This window comes from Amphiprion ocellaris, chromosome 9 (genome assembly GCF_022539595.1).
Source record: "Amphiprion ocellaris isolate individual 3 ecotype Okinawa chromosome 9, ASM2253959v1, whole genome shotgun sequence".
Lineage (NCBI taxonomy): Eukaryota > Metazoa > Chordata > Actinopteri > Pomacentridae > Amphiprion > Amphiprion ocellaris.
This window is the reverse complement of record NC_072774.1, coordinates 10,290,699-10,314,817: the sequence shown is the minus strand read 5'-3', so window position 1 is coordinate 10,314,817 and position 24,119 is coordinate 10,290,699. Positions and strand designations below refer to the sequence as shown.

At 37.9% G+C, this 24,119-nt stretch overlaps 1 protein-coding gene across 1 annotated transcript in view; it reads right to left on the bottom strand.

The window, feature by feature from the left end:
- The window catches only part of lars2 (leucyl-tRNA synthetase 2, mitochondrial), a 49,365-nt gene extending 25,568 nt beyond the window's left edge, over window positions 1-23,797 (bottom strand). The window contains exons 1-7 of the mRNA XM_023278407.3: window positions 23,647-23,797; window positions 16,208-16,452; window positions 12,498-12,629; window positions 3,124-3,215; window positions 2,987-3,047; window positions 2,796-2,885; window positions 2,344-2,487 (exon numbers count right to left, since the gene is read on the bottom strand). Of these exons, the coding sequence (XP_023134175.2) occupies window positions 2,344-2,487; window positions 2,796-2,885; window positions 2,987-3,047; window positions 3,124-3,215; window positions 12,498-12,629; window positions 16,208-16,441 (753 nt within the window). The 5' untranslated portion in view covers window positions 16,442-16,452; window positions 23,647-23,797. The remainder of the gene's footprint in view (window positions 1-2,343; window positions 2,488-2,795; window positions 2,886-2,986; window positions 3,048-3,123; window positions 3,216-12,497; window positions 12,630-16,207; window positions 16,453-23,646) is intronic.
- Between the last annotated feature and the right edge of the window lie 322 nt (window positions 23,798-24,119).

The window sequence follows — 24,119 nt, the reverse complement described above, 5'->3', positions numbered from 1 at the left end:
GAAATATGTACAGCAAGGACAGGAGTCTCCATGGCAACTATGAAAAGCTTGAAAGAAAAAGCATGGTATTGCAATAACCAAGGATTGGGGTTTGAGAAAGAGATGTCAAGTACACTTCTGACAAAAAAAATAAACAAAAAATTGGACAATATAGCAACAAAAATCAATGCACTTTCCAAGCTGAAGATTTTGAAGCAGTCTCCCTGAAACCACTGCAGTTTGTGGTCAATTTACCATAAATGACACACACAAAAAAACATTTCTGGGAGCTATGCATATATTTGAGCACTGCTGTAGGAGAACAATGCACTGAGCTCTCAGTTTGTGAATCATTTAGATGCCAGTGTGGTGTAATAGGCAGGCAGCATTTGTCTGACTGCAACAAGTGTGATTGTGCATGAAATTGAAAACTCTGCGACTGCCACATGATAATTTAGCATCCTGCGCACTCCACATCAAAAAAAATCCATCTTAGTAATAATACGCCGTCACTGTGCAATGTGGAACAACTCGACAGCTAAACAGAATAAATATTGTCTGAAGTTAATGTTGTCTAACAGACTCGAACACGTGTAGAGGCGAGCAGACAAAACGCTCATGCAGGAAATCACAGTCCAATTACTTTTTTTTTCCTCCTTTGGCACGCTCTGGTTCGACACGGTCCTTCTTTCTCTCCATCTGTCTTTCTCACTTTTTTCCTTTAACACCTTCCTCTTCCTTCCGTCCCACTTCTCTGTTCGTCAGAGAAAATTAGAAATGCGGGAACACATTGTCACAGTAGGCTGCTTCCACCTCCACTCACACCTCTGACTGGGGCGACTTCGGCTGAAACTGAGTGACGCCTGACGGTGGACAAGATGAGTTTTTTTTCAATCAAAATGACAAAAATAGCAAATGACTTAATTCATCCTCAAAGGAAAAACTAGAGTTTATTGCAAGTTTTGGGGCCATTTTTTGGAAATCACATGCATTTTGTCTTACTGGCAACCATTTTTCAATGCATGAAAGCATTGTTTCTTTTTAATTTCACACCTCCCAGGCACTGGTTTCTGTTTTATTTTAGTATGATATGAAATCCCGCTCACAGAAACTTCCAAGCTGCTGATGCTATAACTTGCTCTCCCTGTCCTTCTCAAGATCATAGTTTGTCAAAATATTTGAAACAGAGATGGAATAATTAATCGATTAACCAGTTAGTTGTCAACCTCGATGTGAATAGTCAACTACTTCAATGTTTTAGGAAAATTAAATCTAAATTCTCTGATTCAACCTCTTTAAATTTGTATTATTTCCTGATTTCTTTACTGCTCGTGACAGTAAAATGACTATGTGTTGTAGACAAAACAAGACATTTAAGGATGTTGACTGTGGCTTCTAGAAACACGGATAAACATTTTTCACCAATTTTTAACATTTTATAAACTGATTGATTAATTGAGAAAATGGTTGACAAATTAATCAACAATGAAAATAATTATTAGATGCAGCCCTAGTTTGATGGAAACGAGTACAGCAGAAATTATCATTAGCATCATATAATTCAAAAAAGTCATTTTTTAAGCAGAAGTGCAAATAGTTCTTTGGATTTAGCTCCTTAAATATGACAATTTGTTGCTTTTCTGTTTCAAATTCCTGGCTGTGGACTGCTAGTTAGACAAAATGAGACATTTGGAGACATCGCCTTGGGATGATGTTATGAAGAACCATTTTTTACAATTTTCTACAACAGATTAAGTCATGATTACAATAATCCTAAATTGTAGCTGCAAGATTAACACAGTTGCACCTAGTTTTTCTTAACTAAACTCAGGTTTACATGATGGAAAAACAAAATTCTGAGAAAGTGTGCAGAATCTACGCTTTCAAATCCACATAAAATAACTTTTTCTCCTCAATTAGCATCACTCTGCAGTCTGTCAGTGTTAGCACATGCACACCACCACACATCTAACAGTGCTCATGCATGTGTCGCATGTAAAATGCATGACCCGTCTTTCTTGTGAGTGATTCATAAGTCTGGAGGTGGTGAGTTTCAGCCTGCAGCGGGTCCGTTCACCCCTGTGCTGAAAGGTGGAGGCTCCTCATCAGTCAGCCGGGCCACCTGGTGGTCTCCTATTGCTTGGCAGAGAGACGCCAGGCTACAAATGACGGTCTCCAGGGGTCTGATTGCAGAAGCAGAGAGGAAGGGCTGCAGCTGCTGCTACTGAAGTGAGCCATGATTGTTATCAGATGGATCCGCTGCTCATTTGTGCTCATATGAAGCTGCCGGCCAGTCATTCAGACGCCACTTGTCTCACACACATTCAGGGCTAACCCACACACTCACACACATAACAGTCAAACCTTGGCATAGTTTGTCGTCTTGATGAACCATTGTGTGAGTAGCTTCTGCTCCACCTGCGCGCCAGACCTCCAGGAGCGACCATTTTCATCCACCTGCTCATCCGCCAGCACTGTCTGATCGACAGGGTCCCAGTTCACCACAGCCTGAACAACACACAAGCACACAAATACAGACACACACACTTGATATGAGAAAAGGAGAGCTTAAGGAAGAAGCTTGGATTTAATAGACAGACCGGAGCCTTATTTGAAGGTCGTCCCATTTCATTACACATAATCAAAAGGCTCCTACCAAGCTCTCTTCATTTCAGTTCATTCATTTTCTTCAAAGAGTAACGGATGAGCTGCCTCAATCATTTCTGTAACTGTCAGGCACCTCAAACCTAAGCCAATCATATTACCCCTTCCAAAAGAAAAACAGGATATGCTCCAAGAGCAAAGGCCGTTCCCACCTCTTTCTGATACGCCAATCCTGCTTCAAAGAGCTTGATAAAGAGATACTGCGTCCACTTGTAGTAGTCTGGGAGACAGGTGGTCACTTCCTGCCAGGAGAAGCCAGAGTCGGGTCAGCAGTGTGAAGTGTCACAAACCCTCAAAAGAGAGCAAACCAGACTAAAAGCTGCTACAGTTCAGTTCTACTCACCCGATCCCAGTTGAAGCAAAGCCCGAGTGTGTCCAGCTGCTCCCGCATGGACTGAATGTTACTGAGGAGGAGAAAGAACAGCAAAGTTAGGGAGCAGAATATAAACAGTGGGTGAGAACGGATGGAACTGAATGTACCTTTTAGTCCACTCCTCTGGATCGAGACCTCGTTCTATAGCTGCATTCTCAGCTGGAAGTCCAAAAGCATCCCAACCCATCGGATTCAACACCTGTGGATGCAGTTAGCGGCTCAGTATTAGCGATCATTAGTAAATAAATCAGTCAACTGTTGTGCTAAAGTGCCAAAAATGCCAAACGTTTTCTGTGCCAGCTTCTCAGATATGAAGATTTGTTGTGTTTTTTATTGTGGCGAAAACAAAACAAGCTATTTCAAGTCTCCTGGAGCTCTAAGAAATTGTGACGAGCATTCGTTAGCGTTTTTTTTTTGTTGTTGTTTTTTGCATTTCAAACATTATAAATAATCTGTTCAGCATAATAATTTGTGTTTGATACACAGACTGCATATAAAAGCTAGATGTAGCTTCTGGGAGTAAAAAGTGAAGAGAATGTAGTTAAAATGCCTTTGACCTGCATTCTTTTTTTAAAGCCAGCAGGGGGCGACTCTTCTGATTGCTAAAAGTCTAATTGTACAGAAGTCTATGAGAAAATTAATGTACTTTTCACTTGATTTCTTACCTTAGTAAACATTTTGCTACTGTGTTTATGGTTTCAATCCATAGCTTAAAGTTTCCTTAAGTACAGAATGATATTCTTTTTGTAATTTATGGTCTTATTTATGTTAATACAGACGATAAAGCACAGAATGGTTTAGGGTTTTAGTGGCTACCTCGTGGCTGTATGGCTGTGCATCACGTCCTCGAGTTCACATTAAGACCTAGCTCTTGCTTGTCATGTCCAGTTTCAAAATACCAGGGCACAAACCAACGGACGACACCAATATGGCTACGTAAATCTTTGATAAACAGTTTAGGGTTTGTTACTGTATGGTTGTTTTACCAAAAGGTTAACTTATAGGCTCTTTCAAAAACTTTCTCTCTGTCCCTGAAAATTTCCGAAAATGCAAATATTATACATAACATTTCAAATGTTTAGCTGCTGAACACAATATGTCACTGATGTGAGGCTGAACAAATTACTGATTTCAAATCTAAATCACAATACGAAGCAATGCAATGCAGCAGGTCAGAAAAGATGCAATTCAGGATATACATTATGCAAATTGTCCTACCCAGTCTTTAATATTTATTGAACTTGATTGCTTAATATGTTATATTTCTGAGCTATAAGTTAAAGGTCTACTTATTTTAGTGCTTTGCAGTTTATAGTAAAAAATTTTTTATTAGTAGCATCATTGTTAATTAAATTATTTTACTTAATACAATCACAACTTTTGTGATATTTTTGCTCTTTATTTGATTGTTCTGTCAATTTAAAAAGTACATATTGAAAGCGATTATAATCAATTATTTTATCTTTAAGCTGAGATTCTTTTAATTTTTATGCCACTATGAGTATTTCACTGAAGCTTGACTTTAAAAAAGTATATTGAAAATCAAATTTCAATTGCAAAATTTATCCGAAAAATCAAACTCACGTGTTTTCTTAAACTCTTTCTCTGAGCAATATATTCCAAACGTGTGTGCACTGAAAGTTTCCATATCAAACTTGTCCAAGTCTCACGTTAGACCAAGCAGAGAAGCTGAATATGAAAACAGCTGTGTAGAGTCAAATTCTGCACACACATTTTTCTGCATGTTCAAGTGAAATAACAACAAACAAAACACATTTTTAAGCGGAAGGACACTTTAAGCTCATTGCTTATTTAAACTGATAAATGGCAGGATGATTTATGCAAACACTAACAATAAAATAAACAATCTGCCATTGTAGGTGGTAATTTATTCAACAAAACAGTGTTGCATCCCCAAACATGCAGAACACATTGACCCCTATATGATAATGTGCCGTTTCCTGCTGAGATTTCAGCTCCATTATCCATGGTGTTTAATGTATGCAGACTGACTGCCATGTAACTGCAGCTGTTACATAATGTAAATGCAAGTGGAAGGCAAGGTTAAGCTCAGAATGGAAGATCAGGACGCAACAGCTTTGTAATAGCTCGCAAGATGTTAATTACCAAAGTTGGTTCCTACACAGTTTCTCCTACACTGCATCACTGTCACTTTCTCTATAGATCTGTGTTCTTCTTCTTTCCCCCCTCGCATATACCGTCCTTGACAAACACTGGAGAAGACGTCTCTTTCACTCATCTCTTTAGCTCCTTTGCTCTGTTTTTTTTTTTTTTTTTTAGCTCACTGAGAGAGAAATGAAATGAGAGCACAGGAGTGGAAGGCGTGAGTAAAGTAGAGGAGAAGCAGAGTGATAAGGAGTTGAGGGCTGGAGAGGATCATCGTACAGACTCTAACGGGTCTGATGTTTCAGACGAATTGGTATCCTTGGTAACTGCATGGGCCTCATTTGTAAAGCCGAGTGCTGGATGGTATTAGGCTAAGAGAGCTCAGCAGACCACTGTGCCTGCTCAGGAGGGATACAGGCACACCGAGAGCGAAGCACCTGCCTCATAGCTGCAGTAAATAACAAAGCAGGAAAAACATACACCTCTACTACGATGTTTATTTAGTGTAATACTTAAACTGAGACTGGATTCATGAGATGCTGTTACAGGGAGCAGCTGTGATGACAGGTTGTGTTAGTGGGCTAAATTTTCAAAGTTCAAATTGAGTGGCAGAGGAAAATTATTATTCCAGCTATAACAGCTCCACTTATCTCTACGTGGAGACAAAATGTGAGTCCAACTCTGAGTCTGATAAGAGGGTTTCATTGCATTTATTGGTAATATTTGACATTCATGCATTAAAAATAACCTATCTAGAATAATAATTTATGCTTGATACACAAATTGCATATAGAAGATGGATGTGGTTCCAGGGTCTGGAAAGTGAAGTCAATGCGAATGTGGCTTTAACTTGCATTCTTTCTAACAGCCAGCAGGGGGCGACTCTAATTCTATGAGAATCTATGAGGAGTCTATGAGAATCTATGAGGAGCCTATGAGAAAATGACCCTACTTCTCACTTCATTTGTTACTTCAGTAAACATTTTTCTAATGAGAGTACATTCTCAATCACTAGGTTTAAGACTTTTTGAATACAGCACAATGTTCAATTTGAAAACTATTGTCTGATATAGAATAAAACAGACAATAAAGCAGGGCATGCCTGAAGGCGAAACACCTACCCAAGATAGCTTATGTAAAAAACAAAGCAGAAAAAAAATATGCACCTCTACTATGTTTACTCCATGTAAATAATGATGCTGTTACAGGGAGCGGCTGTGGTGAGCTAAATTCTCAAAGTTCAAATTGAGTGGCAGAGGAAAATTAGTATTCCACTAATAAGAACTCCACTTATCCCTACGTGGAGACACAACACAAGCCTGACTCTTTACAAACCTGTTATCAGAGAGGTTTTTTTTGACATTTTGTACATTATAAATAACCTGTTGACAGGAATAATTTATTTGTGATACACAGATTGCATATAAAAAATTGAGGGTCTGAAAAGTGAAGTCAATGCGAATATGCCTTTAACTTGCATTCTTTCTAACAGCCAGCAGGGGGCGACTATCCTGGTTGCAAAGAGGTCAGACTGTATTATAATCTATAAGAAAATGACCCTACTTCTCACTTGATTTGCTAGCTAAGTAAACACTTTCTTTGTTACATTATGGTCTCGATTACAAATTTTACAGCAGGATGTTCATTTTGAAAATTATTGTCCCGTTTAGAGTAAACGCACTGCATGCTTGTGGGCGAATAACCTACCAAAGATAGGCTTTGTAATTAAAGCAGAAATAAAAGAAAACACACATTTCTACAATGATGTTTGTTCAGCATAAATACTTAAAATGAGACAGTATTCTTGAGATGCTAATGAACCATAATAGCTCCACTTAGCCCTCCATCCACACACAACATGAGTCTGACTCTTCATAAACCTGTTATCACGGAGTCGGTGGATTTATTAGTATTTTTTGACATTTCATACACTACAAATAAACTGTTTGCAATAATGTTTAGAAAAAAATCATGTTGATACACAGACTGCATATAGAAAATAGACGTAGTTTTTGGGTCGTGAAAGCGAAGCCAATCAAGCGAATGTGCCTTTAACTTGTATTCTTTGTAACAGCCAGCAGGGGGCGACTCTGATTCTATAGGAGACTATGAGAAAATTATCCTACTTCTCACTTCATTTGTTACCTCAGTAAGCATTTTCCTTTTAGGATTTTGGTCTCAATCACTAGTTTTAAGATGTTTTAAAAACAGCAGGATGTTCATTTTGATAATTGTTGTCCCATTTAGAGTAAAACAGATGAAAAAGCAGGGCATGCCTGAAGGTGAAACACCTGCCTGAGATAGCTTATGCAAACAACAAAGCAGGAAAAAACATGCAGCTCTACTACGGTGTTTACTCAGCGTAAATACTTAAAGTGAGACGGTGTTCATGAGGACCTAATGAATTATAATAGCTCCACTTATCCCTCCGTCCACACACAACACGAGTCAGACTCTTCACAAACCTGTTACCAGCGAGTCGCCACATTTCAGAGCATGAGTGACAAGAGGCAGCGGAAGATGGACGTGGGAGACAGTGGAGACTGATTTTATGACAATCTGTCCACTGTAATGTGAAACAAGTCAGTGCCAACCAGAGATGGATACAAGCATCCACACCTCAGGGAGGAAAGGGGAGCTAGGAACATGGAGCCACGCTGTTACATTCATGTGTCCACCCACACAGATCCAGCCAGAAGCTCCAATCCATCTGTGGGAGCTTTGAAATGCAACTTTAGAAACTGTGTATCAAATGTAACTCTTGTAATTGTTTTAGAATTTATCTCCTCTGTCTTGAAAAATTGGACGAATTCCATGATCACACAACTTTACCGTTTGAATTGCACTATTTTACACAACCATCCATGTGCAGATGCAACAACACAGCAGCAGCTCGAGTGTTATTTAGCCTCGAAATGCAATTGTCAACTAATAAGTTAATTACCAGATGTTTGGATAATTGTTTAAGAGATAAAAAGTCAAAATTCAATATCTTGAGCTCCTTAAATCTATATATTTTCTCATTTCTCTCTTCCTTTATGACAGTAAACTAAATATTTTCATCAACGTCAACTTCAACATCATCACTGTTTACCATTTTATGACATTTTATAGACCACAACTAATCAGTTAATCAAGAAAATAATCAATAGGCTTCCCTAATTAATTTAGCCAGGAAGACAGTTTTCATTCAAAGGAATAGTTTAACATTTTGTATGCTGTTTCTCAGTGACAGTTTGATGAAAAGAATGTTCATAATACACTTTTTTTTCTGTTTGCTAAATATGCAGTTGGTGGCAGCAGCTGGTCATCTCAGCATAAATTAAAGCTTAAAATTATGGGTTCAAAGAAAAATTAAAGAAATCATTTGACATGGTGGGAAACAGGCTTATATGCTTTCTTGCAGTGAGTTAGGTGAAAAGATACCACTGTGTTGTAATTATGAAGCAGGTGTCAGGAGACCATTAGCTTTGCTTCACCTCTAATTAAAAGTGACAAAATGCTCCGTCAAACAAGTAAAAGCACAACACGTAAAAACAAATTTTGTGGCTTTACAAAGGATTATGTACAAGAAAAGATGACGTAATTGCCTAAATGTCTTAACATAAATGAAAAGGTCATTTCACTTTTTGGAGTAAAATGAACTGTTTAGATTAATTGATTAGAAATAGTTGATAGTGGCAATCCTCAAAAAGAATTTCTTTAATTTCTCAAAAATTAAAAACAAAAATGTCTCCACTTCAGAACAATGAAGGCAAGCAGAATTTTGTTGTCATTTTCACAGTATTAAAATATCAGTTGTCAACAGGATATATGAACATATGTAGAACATATGAACATATGTAGAAGAGATTTTGGTCATAATCCTTTGATATGAAGAACAGACAGGAACACTGGGTCCTGCTGTAATTTAAGATGAAAAAAAAATCTCTGTTTTTACACATGCAATAGTCTTTAACATCCAGAAAATAGCTTTTGAGTGTTATCATTGACAGAGAGTAGCTTTCTTTATTAACTAGTGACAAGTGTAGACCGTGTGCATATAGCGGAACAGGATTCACTTTCTGACAGATGCTGAGAGAAAAAACACTCCTGGACTGGAAGTTGTTACCAATCATGTAGAACCATGTTTCTGTTCAGGGAGAAACCAGCCAGAGGAAGATGGTGAGGAAGGAGATACACACCATCTAGTGTAAAGTCCACCAGGAGCAGAAAACACAGAGGAGGAGAGAGATTTCTTTTGTAACTTTTCATCTGGGTAAAGACTGGGATGGATGGAAGTAAAGAACGGAGCAGAAGGTGTTTGTGTCACTGCAGGAGTGAAGATACATCCGAGAGATTCTGGCCACGGCCGTTTCGAGGCATCAAAGAGAGAACCGAATATCGATTGTAGCGCTTTGATCTGAAACAGACTCCAGTCAATACAAGATGGTTAAGATCAAGAGCACAGAGTTTGCTTTATTTACAACTAATTGCAACCATAAAACGGAGCCTGATTGGGTGGTTTAAAATCACCACAGCAGGTTAAAAACCTTCTATTTTCTCCAGTCATCAGCTTCTAAGAAAGAGGAAAACATCTCCTTGCTTTTATTCTGAGTTTATTTCACAAACCGTTCACCCTGTGAGCCCTGACAATTTTCAAGGTAATTTCACTACCTTTACTTTGAAGCTTTTATCTCGGTCTTACTATTGGTCATTATACAGTCTGTACAGTCCAGGCTATCAAGATCTGCCATTATTCAATATGATAAGACTTGCAGATTTTTTTAAAATTAGCCTTTAATTCAAGGAAGAAATACTCACGTGCCAGGAAATTGTTATATTTTAACATACATTTCACTACAAAATGCTGACAGTGGAGATATGTTGTCAAAATTGTGCAGGGGAGATCGTCTCCATTCTGGCGATATCAGAACCATGATAATGGGATATTGTGTGGCTTAGAAATTGAGAAAAATATGTGCTTTTATTCACTCAACAGTCCTCATACGGTAGCCTACTTGCAGAGGCAAAATGCTCGGATTAAATTTGATCATTATAACTTTCATGAAGATAGGAATTACTGAATTAGTCTTATTTAGATTTACCTAATGAACTGGCGGCTGAGTGCAGCGTTTAAATGAGCACTGTATTAACTTCCTAAAGGAAGCTGGCAGAGAGCCATACAGCAGAAATGCAAGCTCATGTACAACAAATAAAGAAGAATTTAATTACACGCTCTCAGGGAAGCGTAAACTTTGGCCATCTAATTGAAAGAAAGTAGTGTAGGGAAGTATTGTTCTGCGTCTAGTGGTGCTCGTATTAACGCGATAGTTAGCACACCATATTATTTACACTGTATAACGCGTGTAAACAGATATGAAGCGTCACAGTCCAGACAGATAATGCAAACAAGAGTGCAGAAATGTAATCATAGCTGATATTACTCATATTCTGAAAGAACTGATGCACACACAACAGAGATGTAAATAATAGGCAGACTCACTGTTCTTGTATTTCATGGTTTACCAGTGGCATTATTAAGGCTGGGGCATCCAAGTCAACTGTGTCATACGGTGTCATTCAACCACCAATCACTGGTGTTACTTTTATAATAAGAAAAGCCCAACATCCATACTCTTCCAGGATTAATTGTCCATTATTATTGGTGGCAGGAGGAACAGATTACCTGAGAAAACACTTATTCTTTCAAAACCCCAATTCAGACTGCTACATTTCAACTTATTTAGCGTTTACATGGAATCAGCTCCAAACTAACTGACACCATGTCAAAGATGCCATCATTGTGGTTGAATTTTGTTCAAAAGGACGGACAAAAACAGCAGTTTCCACATCACAGCTCAACAAAGAAAATGGAAGAACATCTAAAAACTGCAGCTAACTTGTCTACATAATATTCCTTAATAGTTCTTGTGCTGGAATCAACAGCTGATATAGTTCTCTTTCAAAAAATCATGTGAATATGGTGCATGCTGTTCCGCTCCGTGTCTGCTTATTATTCTGCAAATACCAGCTTCATGTGCTCATTTATATTTCATGTAGGCTAATAGAGCTAGAAGGTAAAGTGAACTCAGTGCACTGTGGCCTTTTTAGCTCATCTAGAAACAACATGTAGGTGTTTATTTTTTTTACCTGTGGCCAATTGATTGGTTGAAGAGTTGGTACGAATTCAGGCAACCAAGATATTCTTTAGTTGATTACGGCCCTAAACATTACTACAGTTTGTGTAAAGGAAATCATATTTGTGTAGTTTTTTAAAATGCTGAAAACTTGTGAATCATGTTGTGCTGGATTGTGAAGTTAGATAATTTCTTCCACAGTTTTTTTTAAATCATACTTGTGTTCAGGGTAACACCTTAAAAACTCGATTGCATTATCATCTGTGGATTTCACACGCTCAGGTCAGTTTGCATGATTAGTACGGTTCATCTGTTCTGTGTGAAGGCTGTCAATCAGTGTCCTCAGCGTGTCGCCATCACCTTTTCAAAAGAAAGTGTGTTATTTGTTCCATTCTTTGAGATGTAATTTTATACACTTGCCAATTTTTCATTCATTCAAATTTCCCTTTGTGCTTTATATCAGTTTGTGACAAAGTCAGAAGACATTTTTTTATGCTTTACATGGACTTCAACAAGAGCCAAATCAAATTAACCTCAACAGGAAAGTGCATGTCTCACAATAATGGCAGTTCGCTAAAATAAATATGCACGTCAAAATACTTTGAGGGTGGCACATCCTTTGTAAGTTTTTGTTGTTGGAATAAGAGCCATTTTAGCATATTGTGTGTCAGAACAAAAACAGGGACAGTTAAGCCACAGAAAGAGACTTGTGGCGAGAGGAAGATAAACAATAAACGAAACCCAGGCGTACAATAAAAGTTAAAAGCTTTGAGTCATAATTGACTCATTCTTGGAGACAGACACCTGCTGTCAGAAGTTATGTATTTCTTAAGTCTGGAAAACAATTCTTAAACTTGCGATACTACTGGTGAAAATTCTCCAATTCCTGTTTGTCAGCTCTTGACCTCACATTTTACATCAGAGAGTCATCACTCCAAAAAGCAGCAATTAAATTCGAAAAAAGCTGTCCACTTTTAGTCTCATGAGTTTTCCATTAGTACCGTGATGAATATTTAAATTAGTTTAGAGCGTCTTCACGCAGGTGTTACTAACAACACTGGTTCTCTTCTATGTGTCCTGGTAAGACAATGACTTTTAATGCACAACAGCAGCTCCCTGGAACACGGAGCAGCAAAATGGAATTCAGCTGCTGGGGGAGCAGACTGTGCCGACCTTGCTTGTTTTAGGGAGGACAGTAGGATCGGTGAAAACACATTTACTAAAAGCACACATACCTGATGGCCTCTCATTCTCTGGAAGTGGCCGATGGTGTCACTGATGGTATACACTCGCACATGGCCCATATGCAGTCGCCCCGACGGGTACGGAAACATGGAGAGGACATAAAACTTCTTCCTGTTGGCACTCTGAGACAAGAAACAAGAGCCTGTTATGATAATGTACACAGCTGTATGAAAAGATCATAAAGCTTGATTTATGATCTTTTCATAAAGATCATAAAGCTTGATTTTAATCCTGCGAGACCACAACAGAAGAGGGAAGTGTAAAGTTCTCCTCTCCATTATCCGTCTGGTTTCTGAATGAGTCGTGTATAAAAGAGGCTACATTAAAGTGATGAGGTCAGGACAGGAATAATAACCCATCACATCCAGAGCTGCAGCAGCCACTGACTTCTGCTGTATTACTGTATGAGGCTCTAACAGCGGCTGATTATAGTGTCAGAATCTAAATGGTTGCAGATTATGGATGGCTTACAGTCACAACACTGTTACCATGGCAGCACAGTAAGTGGCTGTTACACCCAGCCATACGTGATTACAGGAAACCTGAGTCATGAATTTTTCAATAAATTAATTAGGACCGAGGTCCTGACATAAATGTACTTAATCACTGTCAGACGGTCGCAGACGACCACACGCTCAGACCATTAGGACTTATAATCAGCCGGAGCTCTGACTCGGAGATGAGCCGGTACCAGTAATTGCAGAGAGGATCATTTGGACGGACGCATAACAACAGATTAATCCATTAATCCACAAAAAAAGAAAAGAAAATGGCTAAAGGTGGCTTGGATGTACACAGTATACAAGAGAAGTAAGTACTACAATATTAGTCAGATGATTCTAAATTCGATCACTTTACAGTAATCTGATTACTTCTAAGTTGAACAGTAAGGTATTTACATATTTTCATGTAAAACAGTCTAGATTTACTATATCAAAAATACAGCAACTAAATGCAACAAAAGTCTGTGCACACTTAACTACTGAATTTCAAATCCGTCATTTTTTCTCCCCTTTATTTCTTATAACTCAGTCCTTGTCAGCATGAAGGACACCAGTGTTGCACAAATTTCTGAAGGTTGTGTTGTTCTATCTTTTCTTTAAACTACATTAAATGCGTTCTGTTGGATTCATGTCAGGAAACATACTAGGTCACATTCACAGCTTTCACTTTTCCTGCTTTAGGAACAGTTGTGTGAGTGTTTTCGATCGTTACTATACTGAAATATTCTTCTTCTACAAGCTTCTACAGACTTGAAGTTATATTTAGGACACTCCCACCTCTGTGATTCACTGTAAGGACTATGCATTCACTGTGGCAGTCCTGGGCAGGTTCATGTCACCAATGCTGGGTCTCATCTCAACCAAACAAGTTCATCATCGTCTTATCTGACCAAAGAATGTGATCCTGGCATTCATCCGGCTTCATCTGGAAGTTTTATACCAAAAGGCAAACAAGGTATTCTCTTCTTAGACACTGTCTAGCGATGTTGATGTTATGTAATGTCCTTCACACTGTCTAGGCTGTCACAGACACTCTGATTTGAATTGACAACAACTAAGCCAAGTCTGAAACACTTTCAAAATCACTTTTTCATAGCTGGACTGTAAAAGTAGTGGATTGTCCGTGGCATCATTTTCTGAGCCACCGCAGCTCTGATTAGTGGTATTCTGACTCATTCTATTCCTCTGGAATGCTGTTTCCACTGATTTTCAGTTAGTGACCAATGTTCCTGTATCCTCGCCCATCTTTTTATAGTGTCACTGTTAGATTTTTCATTTCCTCTGGTAATTCTTTTCAATGTGAAGCCCTGATGCAGTCTGACACATCCCATGGGTTCAAAACTCAGTAAGTTCTCGCGTTCACAGCTCATTTATTAAGCGCATTCATGCAGTTAGGCTCATGGGAAACCACAGGTGTACTCATATTTATTTAGTTACAGTGATCACAGGTGTAGTCACTTATGTTGCATTTAGTTTCTACATCGGGGCCTTTATTTTCAATATAGATTTTATTTTTAACTGTTCATAAGAGGAATAAAATAAGAACAATTATTAAGAAGTGATTTTTATTGATTTGACAGTTAAATGATTTTGTATAGGGGTGTACTTTACATGTTCAGACTTGTCCAGACATGAATTCTCCCTGCAGACTATGTTGTTACCAGGAGTACACTTGACCAAGAATAGAGCTTTTTCACAGCAGATGTTTTGACTTGTCACAGCAGGAAAGGCATAGGTGAAACAAATTTCATTAACAGCAGCTCAATTCCAGTGTCCCAGTAAACCAATGAACCGGCATACACAAGTCGCACATCGTTCATAATATTATCAATTACATCTCTACTTTTCCTGCAATAACAGGTCAAAATGTCTGTTGATAAAATGGTCTGTTGGTCTATGCAACCATTCCTCCTTCAGCAGCACTAACAGCTGTTCTTGTAGTAAGCAAAAAAGATCTAAAACCTAGCACTTTTGCTTATTACATAGCAGAATATGTGCACAAATACAGATATGTGCACAGGTTTTAAGATATGACCTTTACATGGAGTTTGAGGAACCTGGTGATTTGTATCAGAGCAGATATGTACTGATTTCTCAGTATGTAGTTTCTGTACCTACTGATGTACCTCAACAGCTGACAATGTCTTTTTTGCAATATGAAAAGCAACAGAAGACAAATTTTCAGCTCTTTCGATAACTGTCAACGTCATTCCTTAAATAGAAAAGTCAAACATTTTGTGGTTTCAGTTTCACAGATGTAAGGGTTTGCTGCTTTTCTCCGTTTCATATTGCAAAGTGAACATCAGAAATTAGGTAAATAGCATAAATGAAATACTTAATTTTTAATTTGAGAGGATTTTTAGGACCTTCGCTGAACGTTGGACTGCACTTTTGCTTTTCCAATGCGGTGTAGGAGGTCATTCCCTGTTAATAAACGTAGGCAGGGCCGACAGCTTCAAAGGAAGGGACTCGCATGCATTATCGTGCACCATCATACAAAAACATGCACAAACATGTGGCAAAGCTCAGATTACAACACATACAAAGAGAGTGTGACTTCACTCTTTGCTAAGGATGCTATTGCTCCACTACACATGGCTGGTAGTTGTTTGCCATTACATGCATGCTAAAAAAAAACTGCACATTAATCTTGAGGTTTCAAAATTTGTGATTAGAAACCTGAATAAGGTGCTACAGGTGTCAAAATTTGTGAAATACTGTCCTTTTTTTTTTTTTTTTTTTTAGAAAATATGATTGATCATAGAAAAACATTTCTTTCATTTAAGGTTTGTGGTCAGACAAAGATATGGATTATCATGCAACTGTATTTGCTCTGATCATTCATGTTTTCAGGAAAGAATGGTACATATTTTACAAACTCTGCCAGGGCATGCAAACTTATGAGCACAGCTGTATTATATATTGATTTTAGGAACCTGAATAAGTACTTATCCCACGTTTGAGAAACTGATATCCTAACTGGAGGACTCCAATAGAAACATGGGTGCTGTGGCACCTCATACAGGTTTCCAATCACAAATTTCTAAACCTCAAACTTCACAAACCAGATAACACCTGATAGACTACGTAAACATACTCTGAGAGTTGCTTGATCAACTGGAGTCAGTTTTTTCCACATTATCATGTTGTCAGCAGGTTAGAGACTGTATGAATTCATGCATTTAAGCTCCTTTTACCTCCTCGAGTGCATCCTTCTGCCATTGCGCCATAATCCGTGGGTGCCACCATTCCTCCACCTTGCGTCTGGTCTCAGTTCGATAGTCTTTCTCCCAGATTCCTGTATCGCTGAACAGGGTGCGAGCGCTGGGCGACAGGAGGCGAAGCACCGGCCTCAGGAGAGCAGCCCTGCTCAGGCTGGACCGGGCTGCACACAGGGGATACAGAACCAGCCTTCTCACGGACACCTGCATGATTGTGTTTCCTAAAACAGGGACAGACATAGTAAACTGACAGGCAGGTGATAGGAGTGTTGACAAGCTGGGAAAATACTGAGATTTGGATTCTACAGGTGTCGATGTTACTTTAAAAGTGCAGAAAACGGGCAAATGTGGGCAAAAATCACACAGAAAATCATCTAACCAACGAAGTGCTGAAAAGGTGAGTTCATTAACAAGATTAAATTTATTAAACCAACTGAAATCAGCAAAATCTATCCTGCAAAATGTGAAGATTTACTAATTTTTGCTTTTTTTTTATATCACAGTAAATCGAATAAGTTTGGATTTTGGAGCGTTTACAAACAGTACAGAAAAAGTAACTAATGTTAGTCAACAAAGCAAATGTTCTTCTTTTAATTTTCTATGCTTGTAAAACAAAAACTTAAACTATTTCTTTTGGTAATATGAACAACATAACTGTCATGGTACTAATTATGACCAAAGTTTCCACTAAAAACAGGTTTGTGACAGTGCAGCTGACTTTTTCTCTGAAAAGCTCTACAATAGAATGATGTCGAATTTGATATTGGTAAGGCTAAGGCTGTTTCAAACACAAATCCGAGGGAACATTTCAAAAAAATGAATTTATTATTGCATTATACCGTACATATGCACACAGGACTCAGGTCTTTAGAAGAAAATAACCTAAACTTTATAGGCGGGTCAGTGTCTCTTATCTCTCACCAGTGGTAAAAGGTAAAAAAACAGATCTAGGACAAAGAACCTTCATACAATGCCAGCTCTCAATAAGAAGTTTGACTGTTTATTGTTTCTCCTTTCATGCAGACAGATGCAGGTTTCTAATTTACAAGTGTAACAGCACAAGAGGAGCATGAAACCAGAGTGCTTCACAGGAGCAAAGAGCAACTTTGATCTAATGGTCCCTGCATACCGAGGTGAAATTAACCTTCTGACATGCATACTGAAAAGAACATGAAACACATTAACATAGTATATAGCTGATTTCTAACCACAGAAGCAGTAAATATGAAAGATTCCATCACAGAATCCATACAAATTTCAATCAAACCACTTACAGTTAAGCACAAATTATTCACACTGATGCCAACTTTTGATTTAGAGTGAATTTTCATTTCACCATTAGCTTTCTCCAGGCTAAAAGTGGTATTCTTTTGAGATGTGAATGATATATTTAAGTTTTTTCTTTTTTACCAAAAATCCCATGTCCAAACCTATTAAAACCCTAGCTTCTATAGCACCCCACATGGTGCTTATATTTCCAACGTCATGTTCCAGAGCATTCTGATGCTTTCTGAAGTGAGAACAGTTGATGCAGTAGTTTTCTATTCATTTGCAAGTCATGGCCCACTCCAGTGGACAAGGCTGGTCTCCATGGATGCCCACCAAGGACGACTCCGCTTCTCCAAAACAGCCACACAAAAGCTCACCTAGTGTTTGTAAAAGCTCACTTGGACAAAGAGGAAAGCTTATGATGATCAATGCTGTGGTTCAAGGACATGAAAACCGAGTTGTTTGGACACTGAGATGCCGCTTTGATTTCGGCAAAAGAAAGGAGAAGCATTCAAGCCCCAAGAACACCATCACCACGGCCAAACATTGTGGTAAGAATGTGATGTTTACGGGATGTTTTTCAGTCATTTAACTAGGAAGCCTTGTCAAAGTAAACAGCATCATGAGTAGAGAGGATGACATTAAGACTGTGGAGGAAAACAGACAGTCTGCAGAACTTGTCCTTGGGCAGCACTGGACCTTCCAACAAGACAACTATCTCAAACATACAGTCAAAGTGGCCAAGAAATAGTTAGCAGAAAACAATACCAACATTTTGGGAGTCAAGATCTGAGTCCCACTAAGAATCTGTGAAGGAAACTACAGATCAAAGAAGCCTTCAATGTCAAAGACCTGGAAAACAACACAAAGAGGAACAAAATCCCAGTGGAGACATGTTGAAAGCTTGATAACAAATATAAGAACCGTTTGATCTAAGAATGAATAATTTTGGATATGGCAACTGTGGTAAATTTACTTTAGGTAACAAAAAATACATACTTCACAATTTGGTTATGTCATTTCCAACAAGAAAATCATTTTGGTTGAGTAAAAATTCACTATAAACCTAAAACTTGCCATGGGTATGTATGATTTTTGGTATTACAGTAAGTAAAAATGTTCATATATTTAAGAAGTGTCTGTCTTTTCACACATTTGACAAAATACTTGGAGTACAAAAGTTCTAAAGTCAAAAAGAAATTTTAAAACTTTTCCTTCATTATTATTTTACAAAACAAAACTGCTGTCCACAAGAGTGATACAGCTGAGAAATGGTGTAAAACATATGAAAAAGTTCAGTCCAGTCAGGACATATGGGATCAGATGGTTTGGATCGACATGACGGAGCAGCACACGAGTCCACTTCTTGTGAACAGACTGAGTGACGGTTTTGCTCTGCAGCCTCCCGGAGTGATTTTTTTTCCTCACTGCTGCTGTTTCACAGTCTGTGTTCTTCACACCACGTCACTCACACAACAGCAGGAGTTTGTGAAATAAGAGGTTTATTCAGCACAATGTGATTCTGGCTCTGCCTCGCCATGAAACTCTGGACAGGTTGTTCTTATTAAAGCCACCCGCCTGCTCAGATGAAAGAGTGATAATCGCAGTAAACAGACTTGAAATGACACACTGATGTCTTGACTATAAATCTGCCCTGAAGTTGTAGACTTTGCTGTAGCGCTACAGGGGGTTAAGTGCACCTTCTGCCTCAGGTTTGGACTTTTTTCAAGTTTGTTAATTACTTGTAGTTCAAAAGAACAAAATTCTAGTATAGCGAAATGTCAGTAAAAGGATTTTTCTGGATAATAATTTAAAATTTGTCCCACAACAGCCTGAAAGAATAAAAAACAATTTTCTGTGGATCTTTCAGAAGAGTTTAATTGTCTTTAATGGGAGGCTAAACATCCCCGGGGCTTAATGTAGGTCAGACAGTCAACTGCATGTGAGAAAAAAAAAAGTCCATTTGACCTAAATTTGATTTTACACAACACAACCACACACACAGGCATGTATATAAACACAGTTTCCAAGGAAACCTGAGACATTCATACAGTCTCTGCATCCTTGGCAGTGGAGGACAAGTGCTGCTAACCTGCCCTGTCAGGAGAATATTTTCACAGCAGTGACGCATCTGGATCTCAGACAGCGAGACCTTTGTAGATCAAGAAGAGAAGAAGTGATAATGTGCATTCTCCGACACCACACTGAGATAAAGATGTAAATGAGGTAAATAAAAATTATGGCTGTTTATGTAAAAGCTGTGGAGGAATCTGTGAAAAGGTTATCCTATATTCTGTAATGTTTTGAAAATACAAGACTACTATAGAGATATACTACTATATCATATAATATACTATACTAGAGAGAGCTCAAACGGTCAAACAACTTGGTAAAAATGATCAGAAATATGTTTTTTGTAATACCACTGCAGATTCTTTAGCCTAGACTTTAGGAAAACAGGAGTTTTTCAAGCGCTTGCAGTGAGGATGAATCTCTTGGGGATAACTCAGCTTTGTCAACCAAAATGAGAGTTAAAAAAGCGTCCTCTCCTCCACCCACCTGCTTGTGGGAATGTTTTTTTTTTCACCAAATTCTCTCGAGTATAAACTAAGCACCACAGCAGCCAACACTCCTCCCTCAGGCTGAGGCTGGGAGAGCCGAGCACTCGAGCCTCTGTGCATCTCTGCTGGTGTGAGTGAGTGGGCTGAGGCGAGAGACTGAGATAATGTTTCTATGGTGACTGGGCTCGTCCATTCGGGTGTCTCCTTTGAAGAGTGACTGAAAACTTCTGCAAACAGCCCCTGACTCAGTTGCACATTCTGCATCAGCAGAGGAAGACTGTGCTTGATCAGATGTTAGTGTAATTATCATGTTTAAGGCTCACTGCTTTGGGAATCAATTGAAAAGTGTTTTTGGCAATAAGATCAAAAGATGGGTTCAAGTGTTGGTCAAATACCTATCCATGTTTACATATCCTTTAATCCCATATTTACGTCCTAAAACACCAATTGTGATCACTGTAATATATATTTTTAATTTGGGCAAAGTACTTTCTATTTTGTGGAAATACACTACCAGTCAAAAGTTTTAGAACGTGCCAGTTTTTCCTGTTTTTTATTGAAATTCGAGTAGTTCAAGTCCAATGAATAGCTTGAAATGGTATAAAGGTAAGTGGTGAACAGCTTAAAAAACAGGTTAAAAAAAAGGTAAAGTTACCCAAAACTGAAAAACACACTTCAGAATTACACATAAATTACACTTTTTTTCAGGGAAGAAGATGGGTTAACAATTTAAAGCTGTTCTGCAGCAATGGAGGTTGATCAGTCCTTGAAAGTTGGTGCTACCAAATCCTACAGGTGTTTCTTGATTACTTACAACCCACTCTGTCTGCATAAAAGTAGTGTTGGAACACAGCGTGGCACCATACCCTCGAGAGCATTATTTGAAGAGTGTTGAACTGCAGAAAGTAGTGTGTGAGGAAAAGGCAACTGACAATAGAAGAGAGACAGACCATCATAACACTTAAAAATGTAGGTGTTTCCTTCAGAGAAATTGTGAAGAAAGTCAAGGTATCAGTGAGCACAGTTTTCTTCACCATCAAAAGGCTCAGAAACTGGGAGAAACTCTGACAGGAAGAGGTCTGGAAGACCCAAAGCCACAACAGAATCAGAAGACAAGTTTCTGAGAGTCAACAGCTTGGTGACAGGCAGCTCACAGGACAACATCTTCAAGCACAGCTTAATAGCGGTTGTAGTAAGAAGTCTCAGTTTCAGCTGTGAAGAGAAGACTTGGAGTTGCAGGTTTGACAGGTCTAATTGCAGCAAGAAAGCCATCGCTAAGACGTTAGAATAAGAAAAAGAGGCTTGTCTGGACCATGAAACACCACCAACATGGTCGAGTAGGAGAAAGGATGATTCCTCAGTGTGTGACATCAACTGTCAAACATGGAGGAGGAAGCATGATGGTCTGGGGCTGTTTAACTGGATCCAGAGTGAGAGGAACCTTGAACCAAAACAGCAACCACAGCATTCTGCAGCACCATGCAGTACCCTCTGGTATGTTCCTAGTTGGTCAGAGGTTCATCCTACAGCAAGATAATGACCCAAAACATCAGTCCAAGCTCTGCCAGAACTACCTTAGGAAAAAAGAACAAGATGATAAGCTTGAAAACATGGAGTGGCAGTACAGTCTCCAGACTTAAACCCTGTGGAGCTGGTTTGGGATGAACTGGACAGAAGTGAAAGCAAAGCAACCTACAAGAACCACACATTAATGGAAACTTCTGCTACAGAGTTGGGAAGAACTTTCTGAAGAATATTTGATTTCCATTGTTGAAAGACTGTCCCGAGTGTGTTCAGCTGTTATATCTGCCAAATGTGGCTACTTTGATGAGTCAAAAGTTTAGAATACATTTTGGTTTCTAAATTGATGTTTTTAACTTCATCTGTTTAATTGTTCTATGCTTTCAATTCAGGGTACAATGAGTCATTAACATGCATAATTTCCAATAAAAAACTGGAAAAATTGGTGTGGTATAAATCTTCTGACCAGTAGTGTACATTTGTTAAATATTAGAATTTTTTTTTTTTACATTTTTTATTTTCTTAAAGCTAAATTCCTGGAAAGCTGACCAGCTTAAATTGATAAAAATCTGAAAATTAAGATGTGATTAGATAATGTCTTGAATTTTGGGTGAACTAAACAACAAATGAAGACTGAAGGATATGCAAAGAAGAAAAAAATCTGAATGTAATTTTCAGAAATAACAAATATTTAATTTGTGATCAAGGAGTGAGAACTGTCATTTTCGCATTTCTTTTCCACAGAGAAAAAAACATTTAGAAAACTGTGCTAAATTTACATAATGTGATATTCCTTCATTTCAGGAATGACGAATGACACATCTCCATAGCACCACAAAACTACATTCAAAGTGTCCAAGAAATACTCCTGTTGCTATTAATTCATTCTCAAATATTTGATAAATACCTTCCCAAAACACCAAAAGCTATCACCAAAATATCACAGCATAAATGCACATCTATACCGTATTGCAATTTTGATAATGTTTCAATGTACCAAGCTGGTAATTAGCTTGGTACATTGAAACATTATCAAAATTGCAATACAGTTAAGTGCAATATCCAGACCACAGGCACTGCAATTTTTTTTTTTTTTAAGTGTAAGGCATCACAACTCATTACTATAAATTAAGCATTATGATGCTACAGAGATGCCCTGGCCTACGTATCATATTCTCCAGACTTAAGGGAGCATGTTTTTTGGTACAGAACACAGCTAAAATAACCAATCACTGACTTAACGAATTAATGAAAAATAATGGCAATATGATAAACTGACTGTACAATCAAGCTTTCTCCCAGTACTTCAGTTCCACCACTACCTGAATTTTTTTTGTAATCATTTATATTTCTTCTAGAGGGAGAAAGTATCTATTTATATCTGGGCACCCTGTGCACTGTGTGCACTGTGTGCACTGTGTGCACTGTGTGCTGCTCTTTTCTTTTTACTGCTTTTTCTATTTGCTGCTGTAACATCAAAAATTTTGCTGCTACAGTATCAATAAAGGTTTAATCTATCTATCTATCTATCTAAACATAACATGATTATTTTTGTATGTTTGTTCAGCCCCCGTTAATAATTGCGTATTTCAGTTGTTGTTAATATTCATTTCCAGCTCAATCACTGCAGCACAAGACAGAAACTAAAAAAACAGTAAACAGAGCATTTAAATTAATAAATGTAATAAGAGATATAAGTGACAGTAAATTAAAGATATATTTTTTAGTCTAAATGCAATATTTAGACGTGTGAATCATGTCAAACTACACATAAAGTAATTTCCTTCTTAACTGTTTCAGCACATAATCCACTGTACTGTAACGTTATGCAGGTTTTACAGCATATTTTAAACCGTTTACGTTACAGTGTCACTTACTTCATTCATATTACATCCGCCGGTTTATCCACACAGCAGAACTTCTGCTACTCCTAATAACATCACCTGGTGCTTGAACAGCTACTTTATTTAACATCGTGTTTCCTGTTGAACTGGTTCAGTGTCACACTGAAGGATGAAGTTGAGGCTGTAAAACGATAAAAACGTCTTTTTAAAAGCTACTTACGGTTTTAATTCCAGGTGTGTTGTTTCCGCGTTATTGTTGCAAACACATGAGACCAGTAGCCCATGTCAGAAGTGTCACGTCCCGCTTAGAAAAACGCTGTAAATGACCTGCTTCCCTGCATCACGACAACACTGTAGGCGCCGACATCTTGGATTTGAATAACCTTTATCAACACGGCGGGCGTGGACAAAGACAAACTTGTGTCTGTGGCTGAGGAGTTGGGATATTAACACACTGGGGGCTTAGAAATGTTTTTATTAAATTAAATTTTTACCCGATGATTGCAACATTTTTAAAAATATTTTTGGCATTATTATTATTATTATTATTATTATTATTATTATTATTATTATTATTATTATTATTATTGTTATTGTTATTGTTATTGTTATTGTTATTGTTATTATTATTATTATTATTATTATTATTATTATTATTATTATTATTATTATTATTATTATTATTATTATTAT